The 23,739-nt window shown below is 38.5% G+C and overlaps 2 protein-coding genes across 4 annotated transcripts in view; one reads left to right on the top strand and one right to left on the bottom strand.

The window, feature by feature from the left end:
• Positions 1 to 8,678: 8,678 nt before the first annotated feature.
• Positions 8,679 to 12,683, bottom strand: IAPP (islet amyloid polypeptide). Of its 2 annotated transcripts, XM_032746332.3 has the most exons (5): positions 12,543 to 12,681; positions 12,370 to 12,452; positions 12,047 to 12,143; positions 11,773 to 11,907; positions 8,679 to 9,183 (listed from the first exon to the last, which is right to left on the bottom strand). In XM_032746332.3, the coding sequence occupies exons 3-5, from the start codon at positions 12,124 to 12,126 to the stop codon at positions 8,994 to 8,996; spliced, it is 405 nt and encodes a 134-aa protein (XP_032602223.3). In that variant the 5' UTR covers positions 12,127 to 12,143; positions 12,370 to 12,452; positions 12,543 to 12,681; the 3' UTR covers positions 8,679 to 8,993. The 2 variants fall into 2 exon arrangements, with proteins under 2 accessions (XP_032602223.3, XP_032602222.3); XM_032746331.3 differs by lacking the exon at positions 12,370 to 12,452 and having other exon boundaries at positions 12,543 to 12,683.
• Positions 12,684 to 13,089: 406 nt separating this feature from the next.
• Positions 13,090 to 23,739, top strand: part of LOC100217663 (solute carrier organic anion transporter family member 1A2) — a 29,916-nt gene continuing 19,266 nt past the window's right edge. For both annotated transcript variants that reach the window (XM_041713623.2, XM_002197651.5), the window contains exons 1-2: positions 13,090 to 13,827; positions 14,089 to 14,134. In XM_041713623.2, the coding sequence (XP_041569557.2) occupies positions 13,786 to 13,827; positions 14,089 to 14,134 (88 nt within the window). In that variant the 5' untranslated portion in view covers positions 13,090 to 13,785. The remainder of the gene's footprint in view (positions 13,828 to 14,088; positions 14,135 to 23,739) is intronic.

Genomic DNA, 23,739 nt, shown 5'->3' with positions numbered 1-23,739 from the left:
TAGAGAATCATGATGGGTGATCTTGAGCGCTATATCCTTAGAGAAAACATTCCTGCTTTATCCTATGCTTGTGCACTTGGGCTTTGTTGGGACTGGCTTTGTATTCAAACATTGCCTGATAACATGATGTGTGTGACTTTTTGAAAAGTCTGAAGATTTATGTGGATTTCACTATTAAACTTGCTGTTTTGCAAAGAATTCCACTGTGCTCTAACAACCCAAGCTGGTAGTGATAGCAGAACATGTCACCCAAAGAAAATGGCTTTATAGGCATACTCACACCACCATTGTAACTTTTATTTCTACATTCTTGCCTGGTTACAGCCACAGTGAAATAGTTAACAGTGTTTATTTATGAGCAGTGTTTAATAGCTTTGAGAGTGAAACGCCATGGAAAACGATGGGGCAGGTACACAATTTTTTTAGGTCTTTAGCTTATCTTTTTCAGTTTGAAACACCAGACATTTTTCAAACAGATGTTTCAGAGAGAGATTGTGAGGTACAGAGTGGCACCCAGCATGTAAAGTACCAAGATCACAGTCTGTGGCAACTCATTTGATGGATATTTTGATTCCAGTGATCAGATATTATCCAAACTTTGAGGGGGAAAAAGAGATTTTATGGGATATGGAAGACACAAGAAAAGCTGATACCACAGAGATTTATGCTAGTTCTGTAGTTCTTTCATTCTGTAGAACTACAACCCAACAAACTCGAGTCTTAGTGAGTGAACATGCACTGGATGCAGATATCTGGATTGAAAAACATTGTTCAGATCAGTTTTGATTAGAACTGCAGTTCATGTTATTAGAACGTGATGGATGTATTTGTATGAGGAGGAAGTTCACAGTTATGTTCAGTTTTCTCCTCTCAGCAATTTATAACCTGAGCATTACTCACCTACCCAATCTCCAGTCCCTTTCAGGATGTATAAATATAGTGTAATCTACAAGCAGTGAAATTTATGGTCATTGGTTGATGTCGCTCATGTCTCTTTCTTGTCATGATGAATAGAGGGTAAAGAAAGCAATTTCTTAAAATATGCACAGTCTTGATTCTTTCTGTAAATATTTAGCAGCAGTAGGCTAAATCCTGCAGCCTTTACTCAAACTTGTTACCCAATATGATGATTAAGTGAAGAAAATGAGATTTTCACATCTAGAATGAAACTAGTTCCTGTGTAGAAAACCTGTCCAAAGCATATGCTCTTCTTTGAGTCCTGGGAGTCAGACAGAAGTGTTATTTCTGGCCTGGTGAATCTCTGAGATGCATTTTGGTCTCAAAATTGCAAAAGTTAGCTCTACCACCTATGGACATCCCTTTACCTTAGCTGTTCTGTTTTCACTCACATCTCTGGCATATTTTCCAGGCTGCTAATTAGGTGCCTCTTGAGTTGAATCATGTCATCCTCCATTTTTTCCTCCTTTACCTGCAAAGCCAGTGATCACAATATTAATAAAAAATTATGTTTCTTACCTCACTCTTCTCCATCTCCCAAAGCAGGTAATAACATGTGTCCTGATTTAAAACTCTTTTGATTTTTTTTTTTTTGCACTCATCACAGAGAAGTTTAACAAAAACAAATTGTCAGAAAGATAAAAAATAAATTTTAATATTAGTTCTGGCAGGGCTATTATAAATAATAAAATGTTGGGTTAGTCAGCTGAGGCCCAGCAGAAACTGGGAGCTTAAGTGGGTTTTCCCACAAATGAAATGCAAGGAGGGAATTCCTATTTACCTGAAGAATTTTGTGCTGTGCTGTTTACCCACGTGCATGCACACACTTATACACAGAGTGTGAAGGAAATGGCCCGAGTGCCAAGGCTGTTTTGCTGCTGCTGTGCTGCAGAACTCTCACAAATGTCAGATTTGCTTTTATTAGTGATGCAAGTGATATGAAATAACTCTGTTCTGGGGTTTTAAATTGGCTCAAGTTATTTCTTGGTTTACAAGTATTTCTTATTCTAGGCAGGTTTTGTAGAAAGAAGTGTTTGGAAAATGCTCTGGGGCATGTGGTGGGATTCTTGGAGCTGCCCTGATCAGGTCCAGAAGCTGGACCTCAGTGATCCTTTCAGGGCCCTTCCAACTCAGGATAGCCCATGATTCTGTGATTTGTACTGCATGGCTTGACAGTGATCTTAACATAATCATTACTTTTCTGAGAAATCACAACAGAAATATGTGCCCTCCAGTTTGTTCAAGGAATTAGGAAATACCTGCCTGAACATGAGGTAGAATGCTTTTGAAGAAGAGTACAGATTCCTTAAGGTTGAAAACTCTGATACAGGTCTGAAAGTCTCTGTGACTTTTGGCCGCGACATTTATTTTTTTAGCAATGAAAATGTATTCACCCTCTTCTTCAAAATTTTGGTTTTGGCCTCAGTGTTGGAAAACTCTTTTGTGCCATGTTGCCTTATGTGGTCACAGATGAATCTGTGTTGTTTGTGCACAGCTGCTTGAGTTGTACATTTAAGTCAGGCTGTTTTTGTGACTGAGACTCTGTATGAAGCTGTGTCTGTGTGTGGATTTGGAAAACATTCTGCTATCTTTTCCCCAGCTGCTTTTACTCTCTGTGCTCTGCTGTTTCCAAAGCAATGTTTAGTTCACTGATTCTCTCCTCCCTTCAAACTTTCCCAAAACAAGAAGGATAGAGGAAAGAACAGAGGAAAAGCCAGGCTGGAAATTAATAATGCCTTAAAAAAGAGGAGATTTGCCTGTTATAGGACCAACAGACCAAGCAGCACTTCCTAGAGGCAGCCTGTAACCTCCAGATGTGTGGAGGAAGGCATTTGAAGTTCAAGTTCTACTGTGTTGTGCTCTGCAGTGAGAGGGGAAACCCTCCTGGTGGGAGAGATCCTTCTGGAAAAGCTGTTGGGAAGTTCTGTAGCACAGCCCCTAGTTAGGGTGATCTGTGGGCTTGTCTTTGCTGAGGATTCCAGGGTAGAAAAGGATGATGATGAAATTAGGGATGTGCCAGAAGATAACAGGGAGGGCTCCTGTTCTTAGGTCAGCATCCCATAAGCGACAGGAAAGTCCAGTAAAATATTGTGTTTGCTGGACTGAGGCCTGAACTCATGCATACCCTTCTGGGGACACAGTGATGTCCTTTTTGTTCTGAAAAAGCCCTTTCTTAGCTGTCTTCCAGAGTACAGCTGCCTTTCAGACATGGAGGCTGCTCCAGCTCAAGGTGATCCACGGGAAGCTGTGCAAGGAGAGGGTTAGGCTGGATATCAAGAGGTTTTTCATCCAGAGGATGGCTGGGCACTGAACAGGCTCCCCAGGGCCATGGTGACAGCCCCAAGCCTGCCAGAGCTCAAGGAGCACTTGGACAATGCTTTCAAGCACAGGGTGGGGTTCTTGTTCTCTGCACAGCCAGGAGCAGGACTTTGGTGATTCTCATGGGACCCCGCCAGCTCAGGATGTTCTATGATTCTTTGATGCTTAGGGTGTAGCTGATAGAAATCATCCTGCAGAGTCATTCATTCATCTCCACTGCTAATTGTTTAATGAAAAAAATGGGGGAAAAGTTGGGGTATAAATGAGTTCTGTTCACAGCTGTGAGTGGTCATTCACAGAAGTTATATTTGCTAAGATGTGGAGTGAAGAGGAATAATACTAGGGTGAAGCAGAGATTTATTCTGCAGCCATTCAACTCCAGATAACATTTTTTAATCTGTTCTGTTCTATGTTAGGCTCAGTCAGGGTGTTTGTGTTTACAGAACTGGCCCTGAATTGCTCAAAAACCACTTGTGGGTTGTGCCAGTTAGGGACTTGCTGGATTAAGAGCTGATGATAGTCCTTTCCAACCTGAATGTTTCTGTGGTCATCCTGAAATCAGAAGCAGTACTTGAGTCAGTGAGGTAATCTTTTCTCTGAAGGTCTTCTTGACCATCCCCTGCTGCCTCAGGCTGCTTAAGATTTGTATTTTCTCTGAGACAAAGAATATTCTGTCCCACAATCTTGGTTTTTCCTCTCTCCTTCCTTGTACCATAGCAAGCAGACAATTTAGAAATAATAATTAAAAAAAAAAAAAAAGCTGCCAGTGGCTCTCTGATCATGGACAAAATATTCATGTATTTTGCAACCTTAACATTATTTATCCCCTCCTCCTTTTTTATGACCCCTTTCTTCTTTCTGTAAAATAAACAAATAGACAAATTACAAAAAATCCTTTTCTCTGTTATATGACTGGTTTAACATGCAGCACAGTATTTAAGATGAAGGATGTTTAAAAATGCCCCATATTCTGAGAGTTAAGCAGCTCAGCTTCGTCAGTGCTGGACTGACAATCAAACATAGGCTGCTGAAATTTTAACACAATTCCCCCAGTGGAAGCAAGTCCCACTTTGACTCCTTCCAAAGGGGCTGCTTAATGATTAAGGGCTGATTCTGTTTGAAAAAACTGATCTGCCTCTCTTGAGAGTGTAAATAATAATAAGCACATTCTGGGTTTAAGCTATTTTAATCCTGTTGAGGAGCACTTCATTTAAAATTGATTCTAACTATTTAAATTCACTTGTGTAACCATTTATTTATTGCAACACCAATTATTTTGATACATCCCAGTATATTAATCCCTTTTGAAAAGCAAAATAATAAATGTCACTAGCTGTTCTGCAGCACATCTCAGGCTACCTGTGCTATTATTATTTACATTAAGGATACTGTAAAAGAGCCTATAAGAAACAGTTTCACTTTCTCTAATGCAGGATCAAAAAGAGTCTTTTAAAGTGGAGAGGAAAAAAGTATTACAGTAGGGGCAGATCTAAGATTCTTAATTTGAATAATTAAACCTCTTTTGTAATTTTAAAAGCATTTCTAGGAAATTGTGAGTTTATGGCATGATTGTTACTCGTCAGCCCTATTGTTAGGATTAAAATGCATTTGAATTTGTTCTTTTTATTCAGATGTTTTAGCATTCAAGGAGACAATTTTTTGCACAATTGAACAGCAATTTTAACTATTGTTTTATCATTACTATCTTGTTCTTTAGTGAGCTTTTGATGACATGACTTTTAGCATTCATGATTCCTAGTTTGAGACTTTTTTTGTTATAATTTTGATCTTAAGGTAGGTTTTTAGTTAGAGAGAAAATTCTTAACTGAATCTAAAGGATAAATAGTTTTCATAGCAATTGTAGCTGGAAACCAATTTGTCTAATTTCAGGGAAACTAGGGAATCCAGATTTGTGTTCCTAAACTAAAGCTTAGTTTAAATGGTGGATTTCAGGTTTTGGAGCCTTACACAGCTCCACAAAAATACTTTGTTTTTCAGTGTGGGATTTTTTCTGAGTGTGGGAAAACAAAGATGTTTTCCTGTAGGAAAACAGAGTAGGATGATTGGGACAGAAGCTGTCACATCCCATAGAAGGATTCAGTTTCATGTGACTTCAGCCATTATTCTGTGTAGAGCAGGGAGATGTGTCATTCCTAAGCACAGCTTTTTGCTCGTTGCACTGCAGAAAGAATGCAGAGCTGTCCCTTTTCTGTGTGAGAACCATCTCAGACAACAAAATTACCCAGCCCTGTCACTGGGAACTAGGAGTCCACCGCGCCTGTCAAACTGTGTTTGGAAATGAACTCCTTGGCTCAAAGCAAGCATAAATCTAGAGGTTTAAGATGGCAGCTGCTAAAGATATTCAGTAGTGCATTACAGGAAAAGGATTTTATCCAGGGTATCAATATATTACCGTTCAAATAGTGAAAGCCATTCAGTAAAATCCAGACTTTCTAATAACTAATCCCATTAAATTAAAGCTTCCCAATAAATGGAAGATTTGTCAGCCTAGTGTTTAAAACTCTCATCAAGAGACATATTTATTTGAAAAATAGCTAATTTCTTTAATAGAAATTGAAACTATTAATTCCATATTTGCTGTTTGGTAAAATACATTTTATGTTTCATTAATATTGTGTGCTTTCTTAGTTTTAGCCCAAGCTTTTACAAGTGAAATCAATTTCTTTCCTCAACTCTATTCATCATGAAAAAATATAAATCCTGTCCTTTATGAAGCTGTCATAGTTCCTAAGAAATATTAGACCCTAGGGCCCACTACTCCATTTAAAACATTCTTCATGTTCCTACAATCTTTTTTTTAACAATCTTTTGGCTTGTTTGATGACTTTTACTCTTCCCCTTCTCATTCAGTGAAATTCAATATTATGTCTTTATTCTGTTTTTTTAAAACACAACTTCATAGAACATGCTAAAAAGAAGAGGTTTAGTATTTTTAAAAAATTAATATAGCCATATTTATCACATTGTCTGTATTCTTAATTTTCCTCTCTTGTATTTTTTGTTTGCTTGCATGTTCTCTGAAAGATGTATGGAGTCCAGATGAATTGAAAAAGAACCCAAGCTATGTAAGGCTGGATTCTCAAGTAATATTTACATCCCTGAAGAAGCTGAGAAATACATCCTGGGATTTAAAAACTGCAGAAGAACTTTTTTCTTAAATATTCTGAAAATTCTGGTTATGCTGTTTGTAGAGCTGATGAAGTAGTGCTTAAATGTTTATTATTCATTAATTAATTATTAAATAATTTTTTTTTCCCTTTTCAATCAATTTTTTTCCTGGCTCATTTGCTCAGGATTGTGCCTATATCCAGGCATACTGTGGCTAGATCCTTCTTCTCTGATAGGCCCAAGTGCAGCAAGAGCAGGAGGAAGGGGAGCAGAGCTATGTTCCCAAGGGAATTTGGGGGAGGGAAAACAAGTCTCAATGAAGGAAGTTTCTCAAGATGCTCTGGCTGATGAATTAAGTAAGGTAGCTCAGAGTAAAAGGTGATTTGATGTAGAGTCTGAGGTGTTGGTGGTGTGGGGTTTTTTACCAAATTTTCCCCTTTGATTTTAGTTTGAACAGTTGATACCAAATGCAGATGAGATTGCTGTCACCTAACTCTAGTTATCTGAAAGTTAAGTGCTCGTTTTCAGCTAATTGTCTAGACACTCTGTATCATCAATGAAGAAATAGAGGCACTTCAGCAGTGATTAATCCCGTCCTAAAATAGATGTCTAAGCTGGGGTGAATTGGAAGAAGCTGTCTTCCTCCACCAAACAGCAGGAGAGCACTGACAGCTGGTTAGACACAGAGGAGCTGAAGACAGGTGAGATGGTCCCCCTCTTCTCTCTCTCTGTGGTTTCACTGAATTTAGGATAGCAGTTCCATCTTTCAGTGTTTGTGAAATAGTTTGACCACGTGAAACAGATGCTGGTATCAAATCCACCAGATTCAGGTGTGTAGAAGGCAGAAATTAATGTTCCCAGTTGCACTGGTTGTGTGCAGGGGCAGCCTGTGCTTTGCTGGGTTTGCCAAAAGGCAGCTGAAAACACAAAAACTGGTGCATAAAGCCTTGCTCATATTCCAAGTTTGGATCAGCGAGGAATCAGCATCCACCCACAGAGAAAGCTCCACTTGGTTGCTCCTCTGTGCAGAGTGGCACAGTGACACTTCACAACTTTCCTCTCACTTTGTTTTCTGAAACATAAATATTCTATCTGAAACACAAATTAAGCACACAGTGTGTGTGCAACATAACTCAAAAGTAACTGGGATGGAAAGCATTTCAAGCTGGAAGAAATATTAGACAAGTTTAATACCATATAAATGGTTTTCTCAATAAAATTCAGAATTTATATCATTAATTAGAACATTAATGAAGGTTGAAACTTTTCTCAATAAAGAGAGTAATTAGTAACACTTTTGCAGTAAGAATCCTGTGCAGTAATTTTTATTCCCATGTGTTTTTTCGTGTAATGAAGTGAATATGCCATTTACCATTAAATTTAGCAAAAATGCTTCTATTTGGAGGTATATTCTATAACAGAAACAAACCAACTGAAAGCAGTTATTAAACTTTCATTTGCCTCTCCAGAACTAAGGTTATACTGAATGTTTTTCATAATTGGACAATAATGGTTTTTCAGATTACAGTGAGCCCTTCACTGAGAAAGTGTGGGCAAACCAGCCATTTCTGTGATATAGGATGATACCTCTAGGAAAATTTGCTTAACAATTTAACGGATTTTAAGGGTTTTTAAGCCTGCACTGATCCTGAGCTGAGATAGGAGAAAATAACACTGTCAGATTCTCATTAAGGTCTGCCCATCTGTGAAATATTTTACCTGCATTTTGATAGCAATGTAAGTATGCCAGTGGAAAAAATGTCTGAGTTTCTATGAAGCATTTTGGTTCTTGAACTACTCATTGTTTTTTTCTTTTCCCTTTGTTACTTTAGTTCAAGGAAAAGAATACCCAAGGACGAGAGTTTCTGCTAAATTGTTATCAGACATTTGTCTTATTCCTATTTAAAAGCACTTATTATGCTTACATTTTTCCGATGCCATCTTTACATAAGAACTGCAAATTCTTAAAGTAGGCACAGAAGTCTGTGCTGTAGGACCAGGTTTTCTCACTTGCTGTATGTTATAGTGGAAACAGGCCAGTCAGTAAACTGCATAATTCTATGATCATGGTGCACAATGCCGCATCTTTTCTCATCTAGCTGTTCCTGCAGCTGTACAAAACAAGATGCTGTTGATGTATCAAAACCAGAAGATTCTTGTTTTACTTTCATTAGAACATAACTTCTGCTAGCATTCTGATACTTGTTGTTCTTTAATTAAGGTGATTTCTTTCTCTTACCAAACTGTGACTATAAAGACATACACATCATGGGTTATTTTTTCATCCTTTTAATAATAATAATGATGATTTAAAAAACCCTTGTTGCAATTACTTTTCCATTTATTATCATGGTGGATTTTTACAAAGGAATTTACCAAGCAGATTTCTGGAGCTCTTAGTGGAGTTGAAAGAGTAGCCTATGCATGTCCTTGTACATGCACAGTGGAATGGTGAACATAAATCACATACCCACACACACACACACACACACAGAGAACAAGGCACTGCTAAGACTGTACAAGTAATAAATGACCAGGAGGTTGTTGATACATTAAAAACTGAGCTTCTCAAGAGCCACCTCAATGCCCTAGAGCCGTGCATGGTTTTGGGGCTGTGTGCTTGGCAGCCCTGCTGTGTCCCTCTTGCCATAGGTGTTGGAGCCCACGTTGGTGGGTGGGTAAAGGGCCCCCAGGCTGCTGCTGGAGCGCACCAGGAAGTCGGCCAGGCGCTGTGTCACACACGTGGCTGTGTTGCATTTCCTTTTCTCCAGCTGGTGGCTGCCAAGGTGAAGCAGAGAGAGCCAAGGTTAAGCCAAGCGATGAGCAATCGAGTGTGGCACTTCTCATCGACATTTGAGCTCTGCTGATGTGGGAGTTCTTTTAATGTGTGCACAAATACGGGAACGTTAGAATCCTCCCACCACCTACTTTGTGCCTGAAAAAAATCCTCGGGCTGGGTGCTATTATCAGTTTTAGTGATGGGGGTTATTCAAATGCAGAGACCTGAACAGTCATATGTCGTTTTTATTGATATACTGCACAGCAGTTTATGACACCCAGAAAACCTGTAATGATAGTATAAGTAAGACACTAAGTGAAAGCAATGACTAAATGTTTAACTTGCAGCCAAACTTCTAAATCTATTTAGAGCTCTTGCTGATATCATGAGGATTACTAACATAGTGATGATCACTAACATTTATTTAGTTCTTGTGTTTCTACAGAATCGTATCCTGCCCTCACTGAAGTGACTGGTAATATTCCAGGCCCAAACTGGGCTAAACCCAAGGGTACTCTCCCATCTGCACCATATCCCATGAGAGGTAGCAGGCATTGCCAGCTTCTGCCAACCTCAGTACCACTTAGGATGGTTTTAGCTCTGGCTCTCTACCACTTAGCTCTGGCTGAACTGCCACATCTTTTTTGGAACACCAGCAACTTGGAAGTTCTGTTGTGGTGAGAGAGAATCCTTTGCTGAATGATACTTTAAAAAGAGTGTCCAAGGAGGAATCCGTATCTAAAAGTAACATTTTATGATCTGAACCAACAGACTACTTGCAGAACTCAATGTAAAGTTTATGTAGCATGAGAGTTTTTTCTTTTTAATCATAATAAAATTGTTAGTTCAAGAGAGCTTGGGTTTTCAAATTTGTTCCTTAGACTGCTGTGTTGTCCCTTCAGACAGAAATACTTGCTTGCTGAGATTGCCTACTGAGTTGTTGCTTATTTTCTTGGACTTCTTCATGCTGATATGGCATGAGTTAGACACCAGTTTGTGGCTAAAATTTACGGTGAAGAGCAACAATATCCCAGTTTCAAACTCTGAGCAGTTATAAATATGTTCCTTTGCTTACTGATTATTAAATCTATCATCTAAAATATCATATAACCTTTTGAAGTTATTTGTGTTGATCCGAGAATCCAGGTGGAATAGCAGCTGTGAAAGGAATGTCTGTAATATCTGTATTATATTGGCTCTCCACTAGTAGATATGCAGCAATTTTTAAGCAATTAATATTTTAAATGTGTAATTGCATTAAAAGAAAATTGTTGGACATGGCTTTACATAACCTCTCATTGACTTTCATGACTTTTCATACTTTCATGACTATTGGGTTTAATCAAGCCTTTAACATACAAGGTTCAAAGAGCTGCTGGCTCTCACAGAGATTCTGCTTTGTTTGTGGAGATAGAATTCTCTCTTCCATTAAAGCTACAAAATCAAGTTGAAAACTCCAGCCCTTACAGGAAGCTGCTGGGTTTCTATCTCATGTCCAGCTTGGCTGAACCCACCACGCCTTTTAGATTTAAATGAAATTTTGAAGGCAGGAGTCAATTCACCCAGTGAGACATGGTTCTAGGCCCCAGAAAAGCAGATAAGGCATACCACACTCATCAAGATGATGCCTTGTGTTTGAATATTAAGGTTATTTTGTGTGTGTGTGTGTGTGGGGGTTGTATTTTTTTTTTTAAGTGATAGCTGTAAAAATGTTAGAACTTTACCTCTTATAAAAATACTTTGGAAGGTACAAAAATTGTTATGTAATAGTATTTTTAAAATATATATTCAAAGAGAGTAACAGGCAACTATATATACATATGTATTTACTGAATTCATCTGTAACAAATTGTCATTGAAAGAAATTAATTCAAATGCCTGACAAAACTAGATGAACTTGAAGGTCTCTTCCAACCCTGATGATTCTGTGAAAAATAGAATTGTTTAGTGCTGCTTATTTTTTTAGTATAAATTGCAAATAAATCTTGAAATGTTTTATATTATTTAAAAAGTTGCCTGGAATTGAATTTATAAATTTATAAATGAGAACGTGTTTCAGACAAGTGAAAACTCTATCAGAACCAATTTCTTCCTTTATTTCTTCCTGTGATTAAACTAATATTTAATTCTGTGATTAAAAATATTGCTTAATTACTGACTAAAAGCATTTATACTATAAAATAATTCCATTCTAGCAGAGAATGCTAGTATTATTAAGAAGAGAATGTTTTTGGGTTTTTTCTTTTTCAGGCTTGGAAATCTGACAAATTTTTAAAAAAGGTAGGCAGTTAGAAAACACACCTTTCTTCTCAAGGTAATGTACTATTTACAGCCTCTTTAATTTATTAAAGCGTTATAATTGTATTTACAACTTTGTCCCTGGATTTCACTTTCTACCCTGAATGCTTTGATCTTTATGTTACAGAAGAGCTGATCTTTATGTTTACCGTATTTAGTAGAAGGATATTTTAATCTCTTTTTTTTGAAAAAAAACAGCTGAAGTCTCTCAAGTAGCAGGATATCACTGGACCAAAGTTTGCTTCATGGCTCAATCTGCTATGGCTGGAAGAAACAAGGAAAATCAATACCTTTTTGTCTTTGCTGCTGGGTGTTCTGGCATTTCCTCTCTAAGTGCTGAAAGTGAATTCTGTGACATTACAGGCAACATCCATCCTTGTCTCTTGGAAGTACCATCAGATAGATCATCAGCCACAGACAGTAATCTTTGAATAACAATAAAACAGTGAACTTGAATAACTCTATTTTTATAATATTTGAAACAGGAAAAGCAAAAGCAACTCATGCAATAATCTGAATACCTTTTTCCCTAAAGAGAAATAAACATGATTATTTGTTACTTACCTCTCAATAGGTGTAGCTTCCAAACAGCTCAGAGTGACAGAAAGTGCAATGAAGAAAACGGACAGCCTTACGTTGCACATCTTTCCTTCCAAACTTTCTGAAAAGAACAATTATTCAAAACTGAAAGTTAACCCAATTACTCTTCAGCACATCCTGTTATTGGTGCCCATTCTGTCCTAAATCAAGAGCAGCTAGTCTTTTTCACAAGCTGGAATGAGAAAAAATGATCCCCTCAAGTTTAGTGACACAACTCAGTTTCAGAAATACAGCTCTCAGGAATAAATGCTCATTTTCCATCCAGTAGTTTCAATCCTATCCCTTACCTCAGGTTTGCATTTCCTGACACATCCCAGTCTCAAATTCCGGTCCCCAGTGCAGTTTACTTTAAAGTTGTCTATGTTTTTCCCTGAAAAATGCTTGTGATTAATAATATTGTGCTTTTTAAAGCACATCTGTTGTACTGCAGGTAAAGGAAGATAAACGGGAAATTATTTACCTTGTGGCCACGGATCTAACTGGAGAAGCCAGCAAGCCCTCTTGGTTAGCAAGAAGTGTGCATGCAGCAATTCCACGTTTGCATCTAGCTCTGGAGTATCCTTTTCACTCTTCCTTTCTGGCTCTTATATATCCTTGACACCTTTCTCAGTTCTGACATCAGGCAGCACAGAGAGACTGTTGTTAGTTCCAGTCCCTATAGACAGAAAGTGCCCCAGAGAGGAGCAGAGGCAGGTGGGTCATTATTGCACTAGAGCATCAGGAAATATTCACCTGGTGTGTGCAGAATGCCCTGCTGAAGGTGCTGCAATAGCATCCTGCGCATCAGAAATGTAGCCTCAATTTTGCAGCTCTGATGAGCTGCTGAGGTAATATTCCCTGTGGGTGTTTTTGAGGGCTAAATAAGGTAACAAAAGTTACAGAGCAAATGAAACTCCCAGCCACTGGTAATTGAAATACAGGAAAACATATCTCAGGAAAGATGGAAGAGTTAAAATTGTGGAGGTTTGCTGCAGAGTATAGATCAGGAAGAAAAGGTGTCTGAAGAGAGAAAAGCTGTATGACAAATAAGAAAAGAGTGAAAGTTGTTTAAATTGACAGCTAGAGTTCTCATTCAGGGTAACATGGTAGAAATCATGTACATTTTTCAGTCAAGTCTAAATGTGAATGAAAATTCTGTCACTATGAATGTAAAATCTCATGTTTTACTAGCACAGGTGGATTCTTTGTCATGCGTGAAAAATTGAGTCAATTAATACTTTTCAGAAGACAAAGACTAGGATTAAAAAGCCAGGAAATGTCAGATTAGTTTTATTCTGACCTGTGCAAATTTATTTGTCTAGTATGCATTGAGTACGGCTCAGGGAAAAATGTACAGCTTTTAATAGACTAAATCCAGTCTTAATGGATTACCTAATTGTAGATTTCCAAGGATATAGATTAGAACCATTTATCTCTGATTTCAGTGGAAATTAGGCAAATCAGATTTTTTCCCCCTCTCTCTCCTTAATTTCTGCTAGGTACCCCCGGGCCTTTGGAAAACAGGTATTTTAATTCTTTAGAAAGGTCAAGATTCTGTCACAAAAGCTGAGCAAAAGTTCTCTGTGATAAGAAGTTACCACATGCACCTTTTCTACCCCTAAGAACACGAATTAGTTCAGAACTGCTTTAGTGGCAAGTGCAGTGCCTGAACTGGAATGCCCCTTCTTTGTTGGTTTAGACTGTAGTAGCAGATTTTCCTTGCAATGGCTCAAATTCCAGTGCTGGCTCACTTCAGGCTACTCGAGGTGAGTACAGAAGGAATATCTAGCTGGGATAGTAGCTTCCTAACTTGTTTACAGCAGTCTGCAAATGAGACTCTAGAAAGTGACAAAATATTTTGTTAATTATTGTAGGTGTTGCCTTGGAGTGGTTTTTATTTTGTGTGTGTGTGTGTGTGTGTGTGTGTGTGTGTGTGTGTATGTTGTGGTTATTTTTTTGTTTAAAGGGAGCTACTGCTGGATATTTTTCTCTCTGTTTTTATATGGTCATACACTTCTTTTCACCAGGTTCCTGTTATTCCCTCTCTGGATGGACAGTCCCGGTGTAAGAGAAGTAAGTGCAGTAGTTTATCTTCACCATGACAGTAAGTTCCGTGCAACATCTGAAGCAAGTTTATCTCTCCAAAGACTCACTGTAGAATTTGACTATGATGAAATAACATTCTGGTGTTAATTTCACAGTGGCAATTTCGATCCTCTGAAATGAAGGCATGATTCAACCCATTTTACAGAGATTGTATTATGTTGAAAAATAATTATACAGATACTCTGCCTGCCGATTAACATCAGCCAATCTTCACTGCTTGGATATTGAACTTGAAAATGCCTTACTGTGCTTTTTCCTGGGTGGAAAGAGATCTGTGTGCCACTGACTCTCAGCAGTGGTCTTTATGCTTAGCCCATGTCAGAGGTGTTGTTTCAAATCCTGGAAAACAATGGATAGATAAGTTTGTGTTTAAGACTTTAAAATACTTCACTCACTACTCAATCTCTTCTGTTTTAAGGCAACTGAGTGGTTTCTGTATCAAACTTGAATCAAGCTATGGCTTGAAAGAAATAAAATGAAATACCAATTTTCAAATAAATATTGATCCCAAATTCTAATTGCATCTGTCCTGCAAAGTAGATAGGGTGGGGGGAGCCCCTAATGCCTTGAGAGAAGAAGAGAAAGACTCCTTCTTGAGTGCATTGTGGAAATGAAAGTAGGCTCATGATGTCCCAGGAACATTGCCAGCCTCCTGGGCTGCACAGCATCTTGGCAGGATCAGCAAGAAGTCTATCCAGCAATAAGTCACATGTAAAGTTAACAAAAGTAAGGTTTTGCAGCTCCTGCTGCAAGTTCTCTTAAGGAGGAGTAGTGTTTTCCTACACAAACAGGAATGGAATATTAAATTGTGGAACCTCTTTGACAACAGAACACTTCATAACTCGAATTTCAAGATGGTGGCACTAAATACTTTACAGTCAGTGCTATTCAATGAGTGGTTGGGAAGCTATTTTTACCACTGACAACATTCCTCAACCTTAATCTTAGAAAAAAGCCTTTATTCCTTTGCATGACAACATATAGTTGCTGACAACATAGAGTTCTCTAATATGTGTTGTTGTCAGCCTAAGGAAAAAGAAAATTATGTGTTCTCATTAAAGGAATCTCTGATCAGTTCTATTCTTAGTAGTAATGGTAATTTTAGGTATTTATATTGGTGTTTAAGTCTTTATGCAAAGATTTGTCTAAAGAGCTGTGCCTGCAAGAGGTTTAGCCGACACCAGAGCTGAGGTTCAAAAACAATCCAGAAGATGAGTTTTGCCAGTTCCCTGATTCCTTCTTGGAAGCTGCCTAAATGTCTGGAACTGCAGAATGCTGCCCATGCTCTGCACCTGCGTGCCCTGGCAGCACAGGGACAGGGAGCTGCCTTGGCTCAAGTGTCTGCTGCTTTCGTGTCCTGGGGAGGGGGACTTGGTGTCATTAAATGTCAGGTGAATAAAGACACCATCCTAGTGCCTGTTTCTAATGCAGGAGTCTAAACCAGCTTAGATGAGCTGTGCCTGTTTCTCTTTCTTGTCTACAAAAGCAGCCTTGGGTGACTCGCTCTGGTGCAGATGTTTACCCCACAGGTGTCAAAATGCAATAAAATTAATTCTACCAGGGTGCTTCAACTCTCTTATGTGCTCAGTGCCTGAGATTAAAGGCTGTCTCCCTCTTTCTTCCATTTTCCTTTTTCTTAGGCTGTTCCTGGCACCTGCTGGGCAGCTGGTTCCCACTTTTAATGGCTACTTTTCAATGTCTGAGTTCTACATTTGCTTAATAACGTTAATAAGACACATTAAGTGTCTTGCTAATGGATGTGTCTCCCCCATTTGGGAGTGTCAGGGCCACCTTTCCTGGTGCAGGCACTTCCCCAGCTGCTGTGCAGCTGTGTGAGGCAGATGTCACCAGTAAATTACCCTGTTGCTCAGTTACGAGGAGCTGGAAGTGTGTGAATAACTCGTGGATTACTTGGCCTGTTGTATCAAAATGGAAAAAGGAAAGGTTTAGTCATAAACTTGCAATTTCAGTTTCAACTATTTCAATACTTATTTCAATTTTTTGAATAAACCAGCAATCAGAACAGCAGCAGCATTGCCATCCATCAGTGTAAACATTCCCAGCAATGACACAGAGTGGTGTGTGTGTCACAGCTTGTAGCTGTTACGTCAGCTGAGCGCAATGTTTAATGAAATTGTTTATAGCAATTTTAGCAGCCTTTCATTATTTTTTAATTAAGCTGCAAACCAAAAGTAAAGCATAAATTGGATGTTTCATTGGTAGTGAAACTAGCACCTCTGAAAAAGCCAAAGTACCCCATATGGCCAAATCTGAAATTACAAGAGTAAATTAGGTTTTCTGCTGTCATTTTGTATGTCCTAAAATATCCAGGATTGTCCTGGCTATCAGGACACTATTGAAACTAATCATTCTGTGAATTCTGTGTGCTAAAAACTATGTGGAACATCAGAGGGAGTGCAAAATCACTCTAGAGAATTACAATTAGGAACCTGGAATGTTCCCTAAGTTTTTACATTTGGATGGCAAAGTCTGAAAATTTTGGCTGTAATGCTCTCTTCCCAGTATTTCTTGCTTGGTGCTGTGTTGAATACTACAATGTGTAGTAGTAGCGTTGTGTAGTGTAGTGTTGTTGAACACTATAAAGTTTGCACTTTCTGGTGTGTGTGGAGCTGTAATTTTCTGCTGTTAGCACTTAAGTTCTGTGTAACTGCTTCATTCAAATAGTGTTTTATTAAATATGCTTTTGTTAGCACAACTTTCTTTGTTACCCCTGTTGCATGTGGGCCATTTCAGTGCTGATAAAAACACAAATAGCTGTTCCTGTTGATCCCAAAACTGATGTTAAACCTGAGGAAGCAATGTGTAAGAAGCAGCTGAGAGTTAAGAGGTGGAAAGTTACTCATTTCTCCCCCAGTGGAAAAAAAATGATTATTCAGAAATAAACAGTGTCCATCCCTGGAACTGATGGGCAAATGAAAAGAAGTAATTTGGGTAGTCAAGAGTGTTTTAAACCAACTTTTATGATGTATTTTGTTACTCAGCTAATGCCATTGACAGAACAATGACGTAGCCGGACAGGGCTATTGCTAAAGATTGCTCTGAGAATGAGCTCAGCAGCTTGTGCTGAATCAGTGCCTATAGCTGGGAATCCCTCAAGCAGGGGAAATAAACTCCATGTTTAGATCAGAAAAGGCAGAACTGACAGCCCAGTTGCTGGCGAGTTGTAGTTCCTAGTGCCATTCTTACTTACAGTTTATAGACTTTTAATTGCATCCAGCAATTTACCTTTGAATACAACAGAAGGTTTCACTTCTTGATTTTTCTTTCCCCCATCTCTCCTGTAACCTGTTTCCAGAAGTTACAAGCAAAAACAGGACTCCCTTTTGGTTACCAATGGCATTTTCAAGGGCTCTAAACAGTGCTGACGGTAAACAGGAATATGGAATAGAAAGACTGTTCTTCCTTTCTGGTAAAATAAATCATCCATTGCTTCCTGCTATGCTAATTCTTCTTGGTCACTTTCTGTGGCAATTAATGCAGAAAAAGGTGTTCAGGTTCCAAAGATATTGCTGGAATGTAAACCTGCCACTTCTGCAATAGCATAGGGAGTTCTCTAACATGTTGTATTCACATGTACTTCAAAGCAGAACAAAAAGCCTTACTGAAAGGAAGGGCAGGGTGAATATATTGAATTACAGAATCATAGATTGGCCTGGGTTGGAAGAGACATTAAAAATCATTCAGTTGCAACCCCCTGCCATGGGCAGGAACATCTTCCACTATCCTAGGTTGCTCAGAGCCTCATCCAACCTGGCCTTGGACACTTCCAGGGATGGAACATCCACAGGTTCTCTAGGCAAGTTGTGCCAGGGCATCACCACCCTCACAGGAAAGAATTCCTTCCTAATATTCCAACTAAATCTACTCTCTGTCAGTGTGAAGCCATTCCCCCATGTCCTGTCATTCCACACTTTTGTAAACAGTCCCTCTCCGTCTTTCTTGTGGGCTCCCTTCAGGTCCTGGAAGGCCTCAATTTGACCACCCCATAGCTATTGAATGAAGTCTCCCTAAATGCTCCTGTTAGGGGAACAAAGAGAGGAATTAGGCATGTGTGGAAGTGCTGTTTGTAATTTAGTAACTGTGAGAACTCTCCACCGCTTCTTCCCCACCCCAGCATCTTTGATAAAGAGCACAGACATCTGCAGAAGGTGCAGTGAGACCAGGAACCACCCTCTATGCTCCCCAGACTTATTCCACTGCAGGTGAATCATTGGGAAATGCAAAGCAAATTAAATCAGTTACCTCTTAGAGAAACTGCTGGTTTCAAAAAGAATTCCACACAAATGCATGTCAGCCCTCCATACCTGATGCAGTGCAAAAGTTTTAATGAAGTTTTGCTTTAAACTATCCCACTTTTAAAAAATTGGATTTTTTTCTTTTCTGCAAACTGCTGCAAGAGAATGACAATCTGTCTTTGTCTTGAAACACTCTGAGTATTTTAGATGATGCTGTCTTGACAGCTCAGCTATTAATAGTGGCATTTTCCCTGCTGTTTAAAAAGGAGACTTGTGCTGAACTGAGCATCAGTCATGTTCGTAATAATTTTTCACTAAGGGTAGATGCAGTCTATGAGCTTACGTAGGAGAATTTACGTTGACAATACCATGAAATGTTAATTAACTTATTTATGGCATGGCATAACACATAGCTGCAAAATAAGATAGCCCTTCTTCAAGAAGAAGTGCAGTAGGGCTGAATTTACAGCATGCCTGAATCATTGTGTGTGAGTGCAAGACCTGACCTTTTCATTCTACTTGGAGATGAGAAAAGACTTTGTTAAACACAAGGAACATGAATAGGTACATGAAACTGTCTTTCTACTGTAAGAAGTCATTAAAAATTCATTAGAAGTTCAGCATAGGCATCTGAAAACATTTAGTGGGTTTTTGGTCTGTTTTGGGAGCATCTCTTACACCAAATATTGCTGTTTCCTTCCATTTAGCAGCAAATCCACTTTTGGCTGAGCTCATCCTTGATAACAGAATTCAGGAATGGTGTGAAAAAGTCAGTACTTAAATGTGAGCTCTCACAAATAATTTAGGAGCTACTAGTGACATAGGTAGTCCAAACAGTGGTGGTTTTTTGTGATAAATTGTTATTGAGGCAAACACTCAGTGTAAAATGGAAAGCATGGCATTATTGGCAGGGGCGGGGGAGGGGATGGAAATGAGGCTCTGGAACATTTCACTCATTAACATATTGAAATAATTTCATATTAACTCATTGTGCCAATGAATGATAACATTTTTATGGGAAAAAGTTGAAAAGTCCCCTTACGAAAGCATTTGCTTGAGAAAAGAGCCTTGTGCAGAGCAGAGAGAGGCACAGACTCAGGAGAAGTACCTTTAAAATCCATAGGTGTTGGATACCTACTGCGCATTTAGAGTGGGTATTTTGAATTCTGCTTTTGATATCAGAGTATTTTCTGTTACATAAATTACTGTCTGCATAGATAGTATTTTTTATTATTTTTCTTGATTTGCAGGATTCCTACACATTTCCACTCTGGCTAGTGACCATGATTCTAGTGACTGTAGGCTTGATTTTCTTCATTTTCACAGAGCTCCCATGGGCTGCAAATGGCTCTTTTCATTTTATCTAGTTTTCACATCCCCACATGCTTATTGGAATCATGTTCATGCTTAGTAGTATTGTGTTTAAAATGGGCAATGTTGACAATGTCATATATAATTTCATGTCAACAGTATATTTCATACTTCACATAAATGAGAGGTTAACACATTCTTGAATTATTTTTTAGGATGTTGTCATAAGCAGGCATAATCTTCATGGTCTTGTGGATCACTACAGCCACTGCCTTAAGTCATATATCATCCTGCTGCCTTTTATAATAATCATAACAATTTGTAGAAGTTAAAAAAGCCACTCTTGAAAGAACTGTAGAAACACATCACCATAGAGGTGATGTGTTTTTTATCAGAAACTCTTAAAGCTACACTGTTATTTGAAGCCAGCACTTTAATATTCGCTGCCAAAAGAGGATGTATATTTCATGCAACTTTAACCTTTCTGAGAAAGAGTATCTGTTTCAGGGGCTGCTGTGAAAATTTCCCATGTTTGAAAAATGAGATGTTTGTAGAAAAGCTGTGCTCACAGGTGCATGCCTAACTATGTGCCTGATTCCCAAAAGATCCTGGATCTTCCCCTCGGATGTTTCACACCTTTTACGAGTGAGCTGAGTACTCCTAGAAAGGCCAGGAGTATCTCCTTTAACCATCTAGCCCGATGGTATCTCTGCACACAAAGCATATTATCACACCCCAAAATCCTCGTGGATTGATGGATAGTGAAAGTGAAATGCTATCAGGTTACATAAACCACTGATCGATGAATCATAGGCAATGTCATTTTCTCAGAGTCAAAGTCTCCAGAGAGACTTTGAAGCTTTGAACTGCCAGTCAACCTTGCAGTTTGTTCCTTTAGCTTTTCTCAGAGTATGTTCCTGAGACAATTTGCCTCGTTGGTGGAAAGCTGACGACCTGATCACACAACAAATCCCTGGAAGTACTGCCCAAAAGTATATAATTAGATTTTCAAAATTCTGAAAAGCTGTTTTGACAATTGAAACATTTGTTTCCTAACACTTAAAACCAGAGATTTGCACAACAGAATGTCTTCCAGACTTGCAGTGAATTTTATGAAGAATAAAGAAATTTATGTCCTCGAATTTTTCTGCAAGGCTCGAAGGCATGAATATGCTTTGGCAAAACAAAAGCAAAGCTCCCAAATCCATACAAGTGCAAATCACTGTGCTAAACTGCTTTCTTAAGGAAGAAACTGTTTTGACAGTATCACTGGTTTAAATAAATAACTAGTTGTGAAACCACACAGGAATGATGTTTTGAACCTATGCAGTATTATCTCCAAGGAATGGGTCTTTTTAGGAAAAAAACCCACCCCCATTGTTTATTGTTTTAATTTTTATTTTTATTTTAAGTTTTTTGTGTTACATGGGAAAAAAAATTGAGGCAATCATGAGTTGAAAGGGATGAGTAGAGTCAATGGCAGAGTTGAGGACAGATCTGAATTTTTACTTAGCCTGAAGTTGACATGAGTTCCATTGAGGTGAAAGGGAAGGAAATCTTACTGGATTGTCAAAGTAAATCTGAATTCAGGCTCAAACTGTGCAGAAAGTTTTGTACCTGTCTGTGTCTCTGCATATACAGGGGTAAACATCGCCCTACTTTTTTTCCTAAATGCAGATGGATGATTTTCTACCTGGTTTGAGTAGATCAAGGTCTCACCTCTGAGTCTCTTAACTAGCCACTACAATGAGACCTTGTGTCTCTTCTTGGATAGTTTGGAATAAACACTGCCTATATGAATCCACTTTGATTAATGGAGAATCAGTTAAATTATTTATTTATTTTGCATCCTTCTTCTATTTCTTTTGAGAAAGTAGGCTCCCAAAATATCTTGTGCAGGAGTTTTTTTCATTTATGCAGATGCTTGGACCCCTACAAGTGGGTGAAAGGAGTGAAAATGTTGTGGAAGAGTCTCTGTTATGAGGTTCCTATTCTCAGTTCTGCTGGTCTGTTCAAAGGCTGAACTTTGCAGTGAAGCTTTTGGAGTGTGTGTTTCTTAGGACACAATCCTGAGAACCAAATTCTGTGTTTTTCTTGTAAGAAAATCTCCCTGTTAAGCTCAACTTGACTGGGAGGTGCGTGGCTCTTCAGCTATCACAGCTCTGCACTGCCAGAAAAGCAGATCTCAGCAGGAACTTCTGAGCAATAAAATGGTTTTAAACATTGCCCTGGATCTGAACTAATGGGGGAAATGATGGTGAACCTACTCTGTGTCATGACATCCTCATCTGGCTTGCCATGCCATGTGCTATGGGTTATGGAACCCATGGGTGCTGTGATTCTGTGCACATAGAGTTCACATTCCCAGCTTTTCATGGATTAGAAGTGGTTGCTTACAGCTGCAGTGCTGGGAAAGAGTTACTTTGTCCTTAGTGGTTATTATTTCAAATTATTTCAAAATAAGGTGTTGTGTTTACAGTGAGGGCAGAAGTGTCTTTTTTTGGTAGGTAAATCATTATTAAATCATCACATATAACATTTAGACTAGAACCAATAATTGCACTCTGCGTTTTTTCACTGAGAACTCTTACTGATTTCCATAAAAACACTGTTTATCCATTTGAAATTCCTGTGAGTTTGCACAGCAAAGTGTAAGTGGCTCCTGACCTTAGGCTGGGAGATGCTGGCTGACAGGATTTTTGTTCCTTGGCCAAGATGAGTAGATCTAGAATGACATAAAGAGAGATAACCAAGACAGGTGGCAGCTGACCTGATCTTTATCTGTCTAAAAATTAGTTATCCAGACCAAGCTAAGCTCTTGAGACTTCCAAATCAAAGGGAAGAAAGAAGCACCCCCAGAGAGGTTCTTCCACTTATTTTAGACAGCTATCTTAAAGTGGGATAAATTACTCTCTGGAAATATCTGACTCTAATGCCTGTTGTGAGACTCTGGATGAGGATCTTCAACACAACTCCTTGCTAAGAAAAGGTTATTCCTGATTCTGGACAAATACTTGATGTTCTCAAGGTATATTCCTTGTAATGAAGCGCTGGAATGATTAGAGCTGCCCCTCAAACAAAATCTCTCCAGACAGGATAAAATACTTGTGGTCTCTCAGTTTCTCCAGCAGAAGGTTGATAATGCAGGAAATAGTGAACATAGTGAGAACATGGCCTTTAGCAGAGATCCCATGGAGAAGAAGGGAATTCTGTATGGACATCATAGACGCTCTGTAATGCTTTTTTACCCATGAATTAACCACAATCAATAACAATGCTGAATTCCCTGTGTGTTGAATTTTACACAGATTGGCTGAATACGAAACTGTGCATTTATGAGCATATGATAACTTCACGTATCTACTCCTCTCTTCTTGGAGAGGACTACCTCTCCAAGGCACATGTACCTGTTACCAATTGTAAATCACTTAAAATGCCCCTTAAAATAACCCCTGGGTTAGTTTTTCTGCCATGGAGATAAGTATTTAAAGGAAATTTTTAAGTGCCTACTACAAGGTGGTGTTTATTTGACTGGAAAATTTTATTTTATTTTTTTGTAATTCCTTTGTCAGATCTGAATCTTCAACATTTCTTGCCCTGAGCTGAAATTATCATTGAATAAAATAATGTTACAGAGACTGTAGAATTACACAGGCTTTCATGTGATATTAATATGATTTTTTAAAATGTCAGTAAAGTTTGTTTAGTGGTTATTTATGTAATAATTTATTAAACTCCAGGACAATGGCTTTTATTTCCCCATTTTGCTTATTTCTGTGGGCAGTATCCTCACAGCTCAGACCACAGGTTCTTTTCTTATTATCTTGTCAGAGGATTTTTAAATTTCCTAAAAGTGGCACTGGGTAAGTGGAGAAAATATAAAATGCAAGAAAGCTGTTGAAACACCTTAGGGGGGAATAAAAAATTTACCTCAGGTTTTTGTTAGAGGATCATAGGGGGAAACATACTTTCTATTTCTTGTTAAGGTGCATAAGCCAAATCCCA

Source organism: Taeniopygia guttata, chromosome 1A, assembly GCF_048771995.1.
Source record: "Taeniopygia guttata chromosome 1A, bTaeGut7.mat, whole genome shotgun sequence".
Taxonomy (NCBI): Eukaryota; Metazoa; Chordata; class Aves; order Passeriformes; family Estrildidae; genus Taeniopygia; species Taeniopygia guttata.
This window is presented reverse-complemented; position numbering and strand designations above follow the sequence as displayed.